The following is a 14,428-nucleotide window of genomic DNA, read 5'->3' on the forward strand; positions in this document are numbered from 1 at the left end:
ACGGATACCTAATAAATATCATATTTTTACAATAAGAAATGCACTCATTGTTAATACCGATTTATTTTGTAGTGCTTTTACATTGCAAAAAAGGTCACTCTCCGCGTAAAATGATAAGGCGACCAAAGATCAATAAGGCCTCTTTAGGAGCAAAAATGAATAGCATTTGGACTGAGCTAGCACCGAGAAATAATTACTGGACAGACTATTCTAACTTGGACTCTGGAACTAAGACAATGTTACGTCTTGCGTCTATTCTTCTCTTGCTTGAGTTGTATGAATAACTGCAGTAATCTTTAATTATAAAATATGATATTTTCTATGCACTTATAAATATATTATGTTTGGGTATAACTTTAGTTAGTGGTGGGCTAACTGCTAAATAAAATAAAAGATCTATCAGCATAATATTGTCTTAAATTTTATTTTATTTTACACACATAAGACTATTATTAAATTGTAATTATATAAATGAGATACATGTCGTTGAAAAATTGTCTAAGAATGCATTTACCTATACAAACTATATATAAACAATAGATCGTAAAAAGTATAAATAACGTACAATTTATATCATAATAAGAATAAAAATTAATAAATCTAGTTCTGTGCCGAATATAACAGTGTCTGAAAAATAATGTTATATCCACTCTTTGTCTATACATCTATATAGCTTGCAAGAATATTATTACGTATCCTTTTCACTATTCGATCGACTAACCTTACTATTCAAACTCGGTCATTACCTTGCTTCCAATAAAACAAATATACATAATATTGCATTAATTCTAGATATTATTAGGAATATTCCGCGTTAATTTCGAATAAGTCAAAGTCCTTTCCTTAAATATCTTATCGCAGGCCAAATGTAGGAGTTGTATAGAGTACTCCATCAAAAACAATTGTAAAATTTATTTTCGGCGGTTTCGTAAGTGCTGGTCTACAACCTTGCTTTAAAGGATATTTAAGCTCTAAGCCGTAAGAAATTGACCAATCACAATATAATGTGAAGAGAATACTCGACTGTGATTGGTCAATTTCTCACAGCTTAGAGTTTAAATACCCTTTAAGTCAAGGTTGTAGACCAGCACTAATGGAGACTACGTCTTCAATATTGTTTCACCTTTAGCATTAAATTGGCTTATTGTTAGATTATTGTCGCGTTTCGAAGAACATTCGAAAGCGATCGCCTACAGTTGCAGACGATAATAATGGCGGTAATCGTGTAAAACAGTTGCCAAACGATAACCGACTGGTTAAGAAGCAGTTAAATGCAAGTAATTAGCTATAATGATGACGAAGTTAGGCGGAACGCAGTGCGTTTTATTTGCTGAATTATAGTATGCGAACGTGTATAATAATTATTCGTCCGTAATAATAATCGGCATCGCGCTTTATCGCTCTCGAAATGACAAATGACTCAATGTTATATAATAAAACGTTACGCTTTGTCACTCGCTTTTTTAAATGTATACTTGGAATATTTGTCTAAAATTGTATAACTTGTCGTGATACGTGGTACGCGGGGTCTAGTGCTTTATTTTATTTTTTATTCAATCAAATATTATATCATCACATTTGATCTGCATGATTTATTTTATAATAAAAATAGTTTATTATGAAACCAATTTCACACGAATTCGCGTAGATGTCACAGTTTTTTCTCAACGGACCATAAATCTAACAGTGAAAAGTGACTCTGGGCGTCACAAAGATCGAATTTAAAATTGATATCTGTTTGATAATGGCTTCGAGCGACGCGTTATGTATGCGAGAAGCAGATTACAGGGGCGGTATTAGGAAAACGGACGCGATCGTAACGAGAATAGATGGAAAACCAATGGTCGACCTCTTGAGATCGATAAGATGATAATAAAATGTGTGTGTGTGTGTGTATGTGTATGTGTGTAAGCAATATTGAAGCTCTATACGCACACAAATATTTTAAACGCATCTCAGAAAATTGTCGCTCAAGAGATTTCTGAATGGTTCTCAATATCGTACACATTCCGCAATATTTCAACATTCAAGGTATTTTTTGTAGTTGAAAAATATGATCGCAAGTTTTGTACAAATTTTATGAAGAAGCCTGGCAAGATCCGGTATCATGGGACCATTAATCTTCGTCTGGCACCGTCCTTTGCCGTCAGATTAGGATCTTCCTTAGATTCTCCCTATATCTCTCGCAATGGCGTAACGAAAAGGCAAACATTAAAAGAGTCTCTCGACGAATATAAGCTCCTTGGAGGGTAGTTGATTTAATATTAAAGTTAATATTACCGTCGAGATTAAGTCTCGGAGATGAATATTCAACTCTAATTGACACATATTATAATTTTGCGTTTTGATAATAAATCTTGATGATAATTCGGACGAATAATTAATTACTTTCTATAGAAAATATCTGGATTCATAATAATATATACGTATTTGCCTTCGAAACTCTATCTTTCTGTTGAGTTTCTGTACAACCATTTAAGCGAGTAATTATGATAAAAAATTATTCGCTCGCAGATATCACCGTGAATCAAGATTAAATCATTTCATGGCGAAATTTTTTTATCTTAATTATTACGGAACTTTCTCTTCTTCTTATTCTATTTCCGGGAATCTCCGATATCGAAGCGGAGAATCGACGTAATCTTTCGTGTCATTGTTTGCGTATTATAGAAAGATCCTCTTTTTAACGAGGTGTAAACGGGTAAATTCAGGCATTCGTTTGACGCCCAAGTTTAAGTTGTCGGGCTTATCGGCATGCAGTTAAAGACGTTATCAGTAATGCCGGTCGCTGCAGGATAACTCACGAACGCCTCGAATACTTGCGATCCTCCTTCGCTTCGTGACCGCGATACACCGTTATCGCGCGGAAGGTTTTGTTTAAGAGAACATGCAATCGCGCATGCAGCCTAATCTTAAATTCAGATTTTATAAGCGGATTCTCGAATTCTCAAACGTTTCTCATTAAAAATTGAATACAGTAGATACACGTATACGTTTTGCGATAATACGCGCATTTTTAATTATACATTGTTCATAAATTATTATACTATATTATTTGAATTATAAGAGTAAGCAAAATAGAATGAATTGTCTTAGTAAAGACTGGAAATATAAAAAAAAATATGTATACATGAATTTTAGCAGCTCATTATTGTCCGTCAAAATTTCCGGCGATATCCTGGAACGAGGATATTAATTTCAAGCGTTCCATCCCGTACGTTGTTGACGGCTGCAATGCTGAGTGCATTAGAGCAAAGTGCATCAGGTCCACTGCGTTATGCCATTATGAGGATTACCAGTGGGAAATATCTCTTCTGTTTTTCTCCGCATCCGCGCTTAAAATTGTCTGGTTAATTGTATTTCATTGTTACCCCCGCGCGGTTTGTTGTCTCGGTTGAGCGTACGTGCACCGAGAAAAATACGCCGATGTGTACTACAGAATTGCTCGTTAGCTTTACGTGCCTCCGCTGTAAGCAAGATCAAAAATCACGAATGCGCAACATCCACGTGAACGTTTTATCAATATGCAATATCTACAAGATGTTCCAAAACATTGGCGAAAAGTAAACATGTTTAAATTAAACAACGAGTAATATTCCGTTATTTATCGGTGCTTCGAAATTAATCTAAATATTCTAAATTATTATCAGGAAATCCATATTTCTCATTTTACTCACATAATTATGAAATTATTTGTATTTTGAAACGTTTACATTTTCTATCCAAATGATTTATATGCGATTAACGAATCTAATAAACTGAAAATAAATAAGCACTAACATCTAAAAGTATTTCTACTTGATTAAAATTTTATCGAGTATATCTACTGTTAATAACATTAATTAATACCTTTAATGTTTTTTTACACAAACACGCAAAAGGAGCAATTTAATTAAAATTGAATCGAATTGTTTTTCTCCGAATAACTAGTTATCAAAAGCGAATAAGCATAACAGTTCTCTCGAAGCAGAAACAATAAAAATAGATGGGCCGATTAAATCGCTGATACCAAATTAATGATTCCAGCAGAAGTTATTCATGTCATTTTCGTTCGGCTATATCTATATATCGCATATTTTGCAATTTTGACATTTTCCACATTTTCCACGTAACTGCCTACGTTCCTCGCGTTATCACAATTGCGATTCTGAGATACCCGATAACTATGATGCAAAGGCAGTTTGAGAATAAAAGAATTCTCGTTATTCGGTGTTGACATCCCGTAATGCAACGTCGCATAATGCAAGTCTCGTTTATGTGGACTCTCACATATTCATATCATTGTGAAAATTAACTGACTGTGTAGATCGTCGAATTCTGTCGTCATTTTCAATAATTAAGTACTATTTATAATTTTTTATAATGACGTGATTTTCCATGTATAATACGTAAAAAGAATAATATATATGACATATAAAATAGCACTGGCAAAAAACTGTAGTACGATATTGTAATAAAAAACGTTAAAAAATGTAATTAAATTAATCAAATAAATTGATCAATTTTTATTATTATTTATTCTTAATATATTATTCTGGACACTATTTTTTACATTTTCTTAATTTGCAATATTAAATATCTTAGTAATTAAATGTGGTATTTACTGCAGTCATAACTGTTTTTGCATAAAATAATATTCAGCTATCTTTCTGCAATTAGCAATTTTTATTAAAATAATATGCGAATCCCATTATTGGATGGTAATTAACTCTGCAATGATATGATAAAAGACACTTTTACACATTTATGCGCTGTTACACATATATGTATATTTCTCAATATTTTCAAATTAGGATTTGACGAAAAGAGAGAAATATCTTTTTATACGTGTTGAAATGTGAGCAGTGATGCAAGTTTGTAGCAATACAGAGAGAACGAGAGAAAAAAAGAGAAAGAGAGAGAGAGAGGGGGGGGAGATGATCAATTTTGTCCTAATTAAAATTTGCAATAACCGAGCACTTCCGAATGTTATGCGCTCTGGAAAGGTATATGTATCGAAATTCTATAGACTCTACTCCATGCGTGCTTTCAAAAATAGAAGAATTATTTAGTAAAGTTATTATGTTCGCATTTTTTATTACATAACATCGTCTACAATTATTTATTGAATAACTTGTTATAATTATATTTTACTCTATACATTTTCTGAAATGGATTAATAAATGTATTAAATATAATAATTATGTACGAAATTATTTATTATAATGATAATTATGATGTACATTAAATATTTGAATCCTTCCAATCTTTTACAATTTTTATTTTTCTTGCATATGGCTTTTACTTTACATATATACCAACTTATTTTAATTCAACTCGGTATTTCGTTTATATGAATGCATTTCAAGGACACGCCGAAACGTGAGATCATCGCACGCGAGACCGATTAAGACCATTTTGCTTACGTTATCGCCTGTTCATTGCAATCATAATCGTGCGAAGTACCCGAAACCGATAAACCGGTACGAGACATATCAATGTTTAAAGATACTTCGGGATACAGATTTTGCACAAAGGAATACACAGCCTCCGCATATAAAAGGACATTCTCGAACAAAAAAAAATTAGTTTCGTGCAATTAACAATTCAGTACAAGTACTGAAGTTGTACGTTTTACATTTACGCAAGACGTTACTTGAGTTTAATTTCTCATCATGGCTCAAAGTCACGTAATTTCTGCGATCTTCCTGACGCTCGTTTCTGCAAATGTACGTAAATATATACTACGTCTAATAACAATGTTCTAAAATATACAAACTAATTGCAAATTAAATTAATAAACTTATATATAAATTCTAATAATATATTTAAATTCAATTGACAACGTGTGAAATTATGTTCTCTTTCTAAAAAAAGGCATGTTAAATCGATACTCGCATTTCTCGAAGTCTTCTCGAAAGTCTCGAATTGCTTTGTTGGCTCTTTTCCGCGATGCTGATTGATTCTGTTGCTGCGCTAACTTCGTGAGCGGCTGTCATAGCATATTTTAACAGTTGTGTGTAATATTGAAGCTAAATAGCGCGCGCGAAACGCGCGTCTGTGATGTCTAGTATTGTAAATAATAATAGCTTTGTATTAATTACATTCATTATAAAAATTCTGTTAAATAGAAAAAGATTATTATAATCAATAATTGTAATATTGTACATAATTTATTTATGCTATTTATAGCTATATATTACATATATTATTGTAGATATTGTACCTATATATTATTCACATTAATTTTTTAATTTAAGGCTGTACTTATTAACAATATTTTGCACGATTATTACAGATGATACAAGGAGGAGTAATACCAGCACAATTGTTCCACGAAGAAACATTTCCCAATCTTGTGAACCTTGTAGGTATGCACAGGGTTGGTGATTTATCTCATAATTTTGCGACATCAGCGGCTAGTGCAGCATCAAGTGCTTTCAACGGCTTCAAAACGTACGTTGATAACTTCCGTACCGGTTTGGGCCAACATATCGAAATTCCACCTAGTTATCCTGTATTGCACCGTTTCGTGCACGGAGAAATATGGCCGAATGTTGCCGGGAGACCAGCAGTGGGAGTTGTTCCTAGCCGTTTAGTAGCGCCAGGCTTTTTAGGAGGCCGCGTTGGTAATAGTGGTGCCGCTTCCGCTGGAGCTGCAAGTTCTGCTGCATCCGGGGGATTAGCAAAGCGTTAAGCTTACAATCCACTTTAAAATATCGCTGAAACATTATATTACACGCCAATTAATATGCATAATATACAATGCAATAGATTTATACAATGTCCTTAATATGCTTACTGATATAGTAAGTTGAATTAAGTACATCGAGATAATAAAATGAATTAATTTCAAGTAACATGTAATTTTAACATTTGTTAATTACACAATAGTTGTAATTACACAATACTTGTTTCTTGATATAAAATAATAAAATATTATTTTCTTATTTATATACACTATAGTATTATTAATCATGTGCCAATTGTTATGTACATATCCTATTAACTTTATCCAGCTATAACTTTTTATTCCGTCTGTCCTTTAATTCAAATTTATTTGTAAATTTTATATAACTATAAAAAAGTAAATTTTCTAGCTTAAAACAATCAAATATTAATATTATTTTATCACAAAACAAATATATTTGCGTTTAATACGAGATATGTAATCTGAGTGACAAGAAAAATGCACGAGTATTAGTTGTTGAATACACTGCATCAACAACAGATATTAACGTTTATTGTTCTGGTTCTGGAATTATAAAATAACTATATTTATTTATTTATTCATATGCTTTAATATAAGCTTGTTTAGCGATAAAGCTTTTATTAAACCCTTCTTCCGTGTACAAAAGTAAATCGTGATTTACGCGCTATGTACGATAAATTTATAGATATACTCTTGCTGCTTGTTTAAATTAATCTTAATACTAATCTACGCATTCTGCTCCATCAGTACACATTGATAATAAAATTCCAGATTATAGCGGAGAAAAATTGTAAATGCGTAGGCTGGTATGCTGTTCCTACTTCCAGCAGTTGGAAGGAATTTAAACTTGAAAGGGACAAACAATTCTAGAATCGCGTCGCGTGTAAAAGCTCAAAGTAATTCAACTAACAACCTAAGCATATTTACCTAATAAAAGCAGAATGTCGAGTTCTCGATGTAAGATTTATGTTGTTTGTAGGTTTGTACGCTAGACTCGTATTATATTGACTTCTACATAATCTACATGTTAATTACGCTATTTACATACAACCCATGCAATCAGTTTTAATGATTTATTTTATGAATATTATATAAACAAATATAATTGTACTTATTATTATTACAAAATTGCAATAAAAGTTATGTAATTATGCATACAATAAATTAAACGTACTGCGCAATAAGAATTCATCGTTTTTTTCCATGAACAAAAATGACATATATCGAAGCGTTTTAAATTCTAATTGGCACAATTATTGTGACAATTAGGTATATTACATATCGTTAAAGGTAACGGATAAGTATTGGAACAATTAGGTATATCTTTCAAAGTAACACAGATAAGTATTGTGATTATAGGCATATATATCTTTGAAGGTAACAGGTGAATATTGGGATAATTAGGTATATAGATACCACTATCTTTGAAAGTAACAGATATAAGTAAGTAATTAACAGTTATTAATGCTAACAAGTCGTTATTTTATCGTCCTTGCCCTAAGTCATTTTTTTTTCTGACACGTGTCCCAATCGTAATTATTTACATTTTGAATGTGTTAATTCAGCTCATTTTTTATCATTTATTTTCTACTATTTTTCTCACTACTTGCTAAAAATTAAACACGAAAGCTTTTCAATAATCAACATAAGAAATTTTTGAAAGGTAAGATAATTGCCAATGGAAAACCATTGCAGCTGGGTAGCGCAATTATCTAAATAGCGACATTACATATTAACGTGTGACAATTGTCACTTTATTAATATGTAGGTACGCTATATTTCAATTCTAGTAAGTGTCATTGTTAGCACACTCCCTACGACGCGATCAAATTAATAGTTGAAGAGAATTGCGGAATGCCGGGAATTTCTATTTAGCAGCATCGGATCAAGCATTGAATCTTTAATTGCAATAGCTCTCCGTGATAGCGTTATTTCCATACCAAACGTTTCTCGAGAGTATTTCTACATATTTCGTTGAACAATATTTTTTGTTACGAATTACGCAATGTTTCTACTTGAATAATAATATAATAAAGATTTTTTCTTCGATGCGTTTACAGCCAACGTTGTTTTTGGAAGGACAAGATTAAATTTAGATAAGTTTACCTATATTGGCGGTTATATGTAAATATATATATACGTATATATATATGTATATGGAGTAGGAAACTTGATTGAAATGTAATGTGGTTGCGCCATCGCTATTGCTATGTCTGTTGGATCAACGAGTCCAGCTCACGGATACTCGAGTCGTAGCAATTTAAGAATCTGTATGTTGTTCTTATACAGGACACTATAGATATGTAGCTATCCGCGGATGATTTATCTTCCAATACCAAACTGATTGAGTGTATCACCTTATCGTCGGGAAGCAATACGAGAAAAATGAATACTAGTAACGAACGGCGAATAATAGATTTTTATTTTATATTTTATGAAGCAAACTATACATAATAAAACGCGCGCAATAAATTGTATTGGCGCGAAGCATCGATGGCTGAAACTTCTGAAAAAATAATTGTTTATTGCTTATTTTTATTTTTAAATAATTTAATGTGAACTTAATATTGTAACAAAGTTGTATTAAAGATAATATCGATCAGACATCAATTACAGGATATATTGCATATTCAGAAAAATTAGCTAAAAAATAACAAATTGATAATTTTACTAATTAATTGAGTTCAAAAGATCAGGCTATAAAGATAGACATTGTTTGTGCCTGTATGTTTTTGTGTGTATGTGTGACATAACGTAATGCAAAAGCATGCAAGTAATTCAGACGTATTGTTGAACGCGTATTAAATCAATCTATTTCTCCAATTAAATAGTATTATTTCGAGAGCATAATCGTATTGAGCGTAGGTATTATCACCGGCTATTACTATCACTGCGCGTTCATTCTTGTGTCTTATGTCAGCACGTCGAGTGATTTGAGAACAATATCAACGATGCCATCCGACCCGAATCAATGAGAACGGATACAGAATTGCGTGTACGCGAATTTGCATAACTCGGTTTGTTTCGGACGTGTGGTGCATGGGTAGCTCGACGATTGGCGTTGTCGTGCGATTTCACGTAACGTTATCGTGCAGTCCAACTTTTCTGGATATAGAAAAAAAAAAAACAATTTGCGATGAGAAAAAAGTAAAACGTTATGCCATTGACGTGTATTAATTTTCGCGTAGAGTACATTTTTAAATTACATTTTGAATAATTAAACATACGATTGAAATGATATTGAAATCAAATATACGAAAGTTCAGTTTCATGAAAAATAAATCAAAAGTATGTTTATGGCAATTTGTTATTTATTTTAAATGCAAAATGATCGTCGTTAACATTATTCAAAAACGGTTCGATTCATATTTTACGAGTGACACAAAAATGCATTACGGACTAGTAGATTAAACTTTTCTCATCAAATACGGCGATAACTAACAAGCGCCCCTTCGACCGCTCGGTTGATGAAGTACAATAAAGTTTGCGCGCGCTTATGGATAACTTCGGCAAATGTATTTTCATGATGACTTTTTCAATCCTCTTTCGCGGATTTGTCAGTTGCAATCTCACCGATTTTCTCCTAAACAATTATCTATCTAAAATATCTATCAGCATAATATTGTCTTAAATTTTATTTTATTTTACACACATAACAAAACTATTATTAAATTGTAATTACATAAATGAGATACATGTCGTTGAAAAATTGTGTAAGATGCATATACAAACTATACATAAACAATAGATTGTAAAATTATAAATAACGTACGTATAATTTATCACAGAAAAAATAAAAATTAAAAAATTAATCTAGTCTTGTGCCGGATATAACAATTTCTGAAAAATATTGTTATATCCACTCTGTCTTTTAGGTACATCTAGCTTGCAAGAATATTATTACGTAATCCTTTTCACTATTCGATCGACTGTCCTCATCACTATTCGAATTCGGTCATTACTTTGCTTCCAATAAAACAAACATAATGCTGCATTAATAATTCTGGATATTATTAGGAATATTTTCGTGTTAATTTCAAGTTAGAGATATTTTCCGTATGTGCCTTATCGCAGGTTGGATGCAGGAGTGCAGTACTTCAGAAACAGTTGTATTTAACAGCAATTTTGTAATAGAAACTACGTCTTCAATATTGTTTCGCCTTTATCATTAAATTGGCTTAATTATTGTTAAATTATTGCCGAATGTCCCTCAAAACGCATTCTATATATATTATAGAACCCATCTGCTCTTAATATCTCCGTGCTACGATAACGTATTGTCCTGTTGGCATGAGAAAATTGGCACCGTCTCTTTATCAAGAAGCAGTGCGAACACAGCATTCAGCTGTCGATGTAATCTATTCTGAACTCAATTAAAAAACTAAAGAATCTTGAAAGGAGTCAGTATCACTTTATCGACAACATGTATCATTAATCTTGCTATTATTAACATACGCCACATGTTTACTCACACCTCTTTTGTATTTTGCCATACGACAGCGCCTTCAAAGGTTTCAATCTGGTGCATTTTTATAAAAATGTATACCTACTTATTACACAAAACTATATTTTTCTAAGCGATGGTTGAGCTGGTGTTTTTGAGATGGTAATGCGCGCGTGGACGCGTGGATATTGCCATAATTTTCGCGGCCACAAGCGCTAGATAGAAAACACGAGCGTGCCCGGACGGTGATGCGCGCCGGCATCGTTATAACACAGCGTCTTGCATTTGTCTGACCGTGATTAAAAATGGAGATTAAAGATCCGGAATGCGCAGAATGTCACGCGAATGTGCATCGAGAAAACGAGACGAAAAGGGAAATGCTTCGATATCCGCGCGATCACCCATTCCTTTTACGCGGGAGAATATGCGGCTGATTGGTATGGCGTTGAGGCAATTTCCGACAATTACCGGAGAAGGTGGACGGGTATCGTTGCGCAATAGAGACATTGGCACCAATGACGGCACAATGGACCGCGAAATAGAGGCCGTTGACCGGCCGCACCAAGCCCTTTTGGCTTCTAAGAAAACGTCAAAACAATGGATCCTGGTCGCTCGCATTTTACTCGTTTACAAATACTGTCGCACATAACGAGCTCTCAAGAGAATCGGAAACGGTTACGGTTCTTTAACATTAACTGTTATTTAATCATTACATGACATTTCATTACACGGCAGCATCTCTGTAAAAAGATATCGACCATATCCCATTATGCTTCGTGGTCCTGTTATGCCCCGGGAAGGGTCTACATGAAATTAAAGAATGTTATTTCTTCATAATTATTTCTTTTTAATGCTTAGAAAAACGTTTTCTTTTAGAGACACTAGAGTTCAATATATATCGTGGATTATAAATTTATATAAACTAACTATTAAAAGTGCATGTAGGAAGATGTAACAGGCAAAAAGTTTTGTTCCAGAAGTGCCATGCGTTTATTATTATTATAATATTAACATTATATGTATGAAACTTTATGTTATATACACATATAAGGATGGGAAATATGCCGAATAACGAAAATTGTGATGCAGATCGTGATCGAGATTGCGGGTATCTGAGAGATCAGTCGCGAAGGTCCTTAGTTCATATTGCCGGGGTGATGTGAATTACCAGTGTCCAGACGCATATCCACGAACGATACCGCCTAATCCACCGTGTCCAGCAGCAATACTGCCGGATGGGCCAGCAATCAGAGCTGGTGCTGCGACAGGTCCGGCGAGAGCCGCTGGACCTACAGCAGGACCAGCAAGAACTGCTCCATAAGGACCTAAAAAATACAGAGAACCAGCTTATACATTTGAAGTATGTACAACAAGCGACTCGAGCATTTTTAATGTTCCATATATAAAATAATAATTTTTTGAGCAAAAACTTTTTATATGTATATTCAAATTTAAAACAAACAAATAATTATTTTGATCCACTTTGTATAATTGCGATTATAAAATATAATATAAAGATAAAATTTTAAAGCTAAAATTCAGTGATATTGTTCGAATAATTAGCATAAAACATATTTAAAAAATTTGAAGATAAAGTTAGAAAATCCAAATTAAATCTGCTTATCATTATAAAGCAGTATTATCGAGTTGAGAAATTACAAAACAATGTTTTAGATTAAATAGTAGATTTAATAAAATGTAAATCAGATAAACAAGGTTTCGTAATTTTTACAAAATCAAAAAAAATCAACGTTAAAATCTGAGTTATTATAGAGTAATAAACGCTGGTAATATATGTTACTTTAGAACGATGTAACGATTGTTCGCACTAATAATAGCCTTAGTAAGTAAGATAAAATATGCATTGCAGTTTGTCGGTTAATTATGAAAATCATGTTCATACAGCACACACGCACAATACCGTCAATACCGTCATATATTAAACTGCTCACATTTTTCAAGTTTTTTTTAAATTTTTGAAATAAAGTCTCTGTAACAAGGAATGATTAATAATAAGGAGTTTTTGCAATATATACCGTCTTTCAGATACCGTAACCGTATCTGAATTGTTCAGATACATTCACTATGTATCTGAACAATTGAGATACGGTTACCGTGTCTGAAAAACGGTATTGCAAAAACTCCCTAATATCCGTAACGTTATCTCACAGTTCATTAGCGTTTGCTTGATAATAACAATTGATTGTGGCTTACCGTAAGCAGGCCATCCCAAAGCTGGTGCCGCATAGCCAAGAGCCGGGCCGACCACTGCCGCATGCCCAGCGACGCTACCGGAAACGACCGACGGTCCAGCTACAGCACCAGTGACGACAGCACCACCATCGACCGCTCCGGATATGCGCGCGGGTCCAACCACTGGACCGGCAAGTGCGGACGGTCCATTGATGGGACCTGTAAGAGCCGCGGGTCCTAGAATCGGTCCGGCTAACGCGGCACCGTGGCCTAAGTAGCCTGACGGCGCCGCGGTTGACACCGACAGAGCCGCTACGAGGAGAATCGCGACCAGGAAACACATAACGAAAAGGGGAGTAATCGGTGGTTGCTGCTACAAAATTTGCCTCGGTGGCTGAGGTGGATGTGGCTGTCATCGACCGGTGTCCATCACTCTTTTATAGGGGCATTGTCTCCCCGTCGGGCCCCAACCCGTACGCTCCCGCCCCAACCCCAAGGGCGGGGCATAGGACACGCCAAACATTCTCCGCGAGCTGAGGTGACGTTTCGACGATTTATCAGCGTTAAGTGTCAGTTCACCGTGTAGTGACACTAGAGTACACCTAACGTCTCACCTCGCTGCAAGTCAAGTTATGCGGCTCGAGGGTCACGCTGCTCTATTTTAACGCATCCGTTTATGGTCTCGCGCATTACATTGGTCTTGATCTATTCGCGCAATCGGTAGCAGCAACAACAATAGATCAGATCGATATCTTAATATAATATTTACTCCTAGCTCACTAAGCGAACAATCATAGGTGTGATTGACATTATAGCTTGTTCAAAAGCAAATGACAGAATTTATCTAAAAAATGTGCTGCATTGATTTCTAAATTTTATTATTTCATCTGCTTCTTCGTAAAAACGTATATCATAAATAATAAAGAGAGCACTGCGCGAGAAAAAATTATCAACGACTATCGTAATGTATTATTTATTATGCAACATCAATATGTACTTCGTAAAACAGCCGTCGAAGATCGTTAAAGAATAAAATGACTACTTATCGCGAGTCCTCCAGTCATCAACGACCTTGAAACTAAAGACAATTCGCGTATCCT

At 34.0% G+C, this 14,428-nt stretch overlaps 1 protein-coding gene and 1 pseudogene across 2 annotated transcripts; one reads left to right on the plus strand and one right to left on the minus strand.

The window, feature by feature from the left end:
- The first annotated feature begins 5,548 nt into the window (after positions 1-5,548).
- LOC143907640 (uncharacterized) lies at positions 5,549-6,933 on the plus strand. Its single transcript, XM_077424525.1, has 2 exons — positions 5,549-5,708; positions 6,278-6,933. The coding sequence occupies exons 1-2, from the start codon at positions 5,655-5,657 to the stop codon at positions 6,674-6,676; spliced, it is 453 nt and encodes a 150-aa protein (XP_077280651.1). The 5' UTR covers positions 5,549-5,654; the 3' UTR covers positions 6,677-6,933.
- Positions 6,934-12,051: 5,118 nt separating this feature from the next.
- Positions 12,052-13,744, minus strand: LOC143907642 (uncharacterized; annotated as a pseudogene). Its single transcript, XR_013259922.1, has 2 exons — positions 13,350-13,744; positions 12,052-12,460 (listed from the first exon to the last, which is right to left on the minus strand). The product of XR_013259922.1 is annotated as an uncharacterized LOC143907642 (transcript).
- Positions 13,745-14,428: the final 684 nt, after the last annotated feature.

This window comes from Temnothorax americanus, unplaced genomic scaffold, assembly GCF_048541705.1.
Source record: "Temnothorax americanus isolate GAGA-0224 unplaced genomic scaffold, ASM4854170v1 Scaffold85, whole genome shotgun sequence".
Taxonomy (NCBI): domain Eukaryota; kingdom Metazoa; phylum Arthropoda; class Insecta; order Hymenoptera; family Formicidae; genus Temnothorax; species Temnothorax americanus.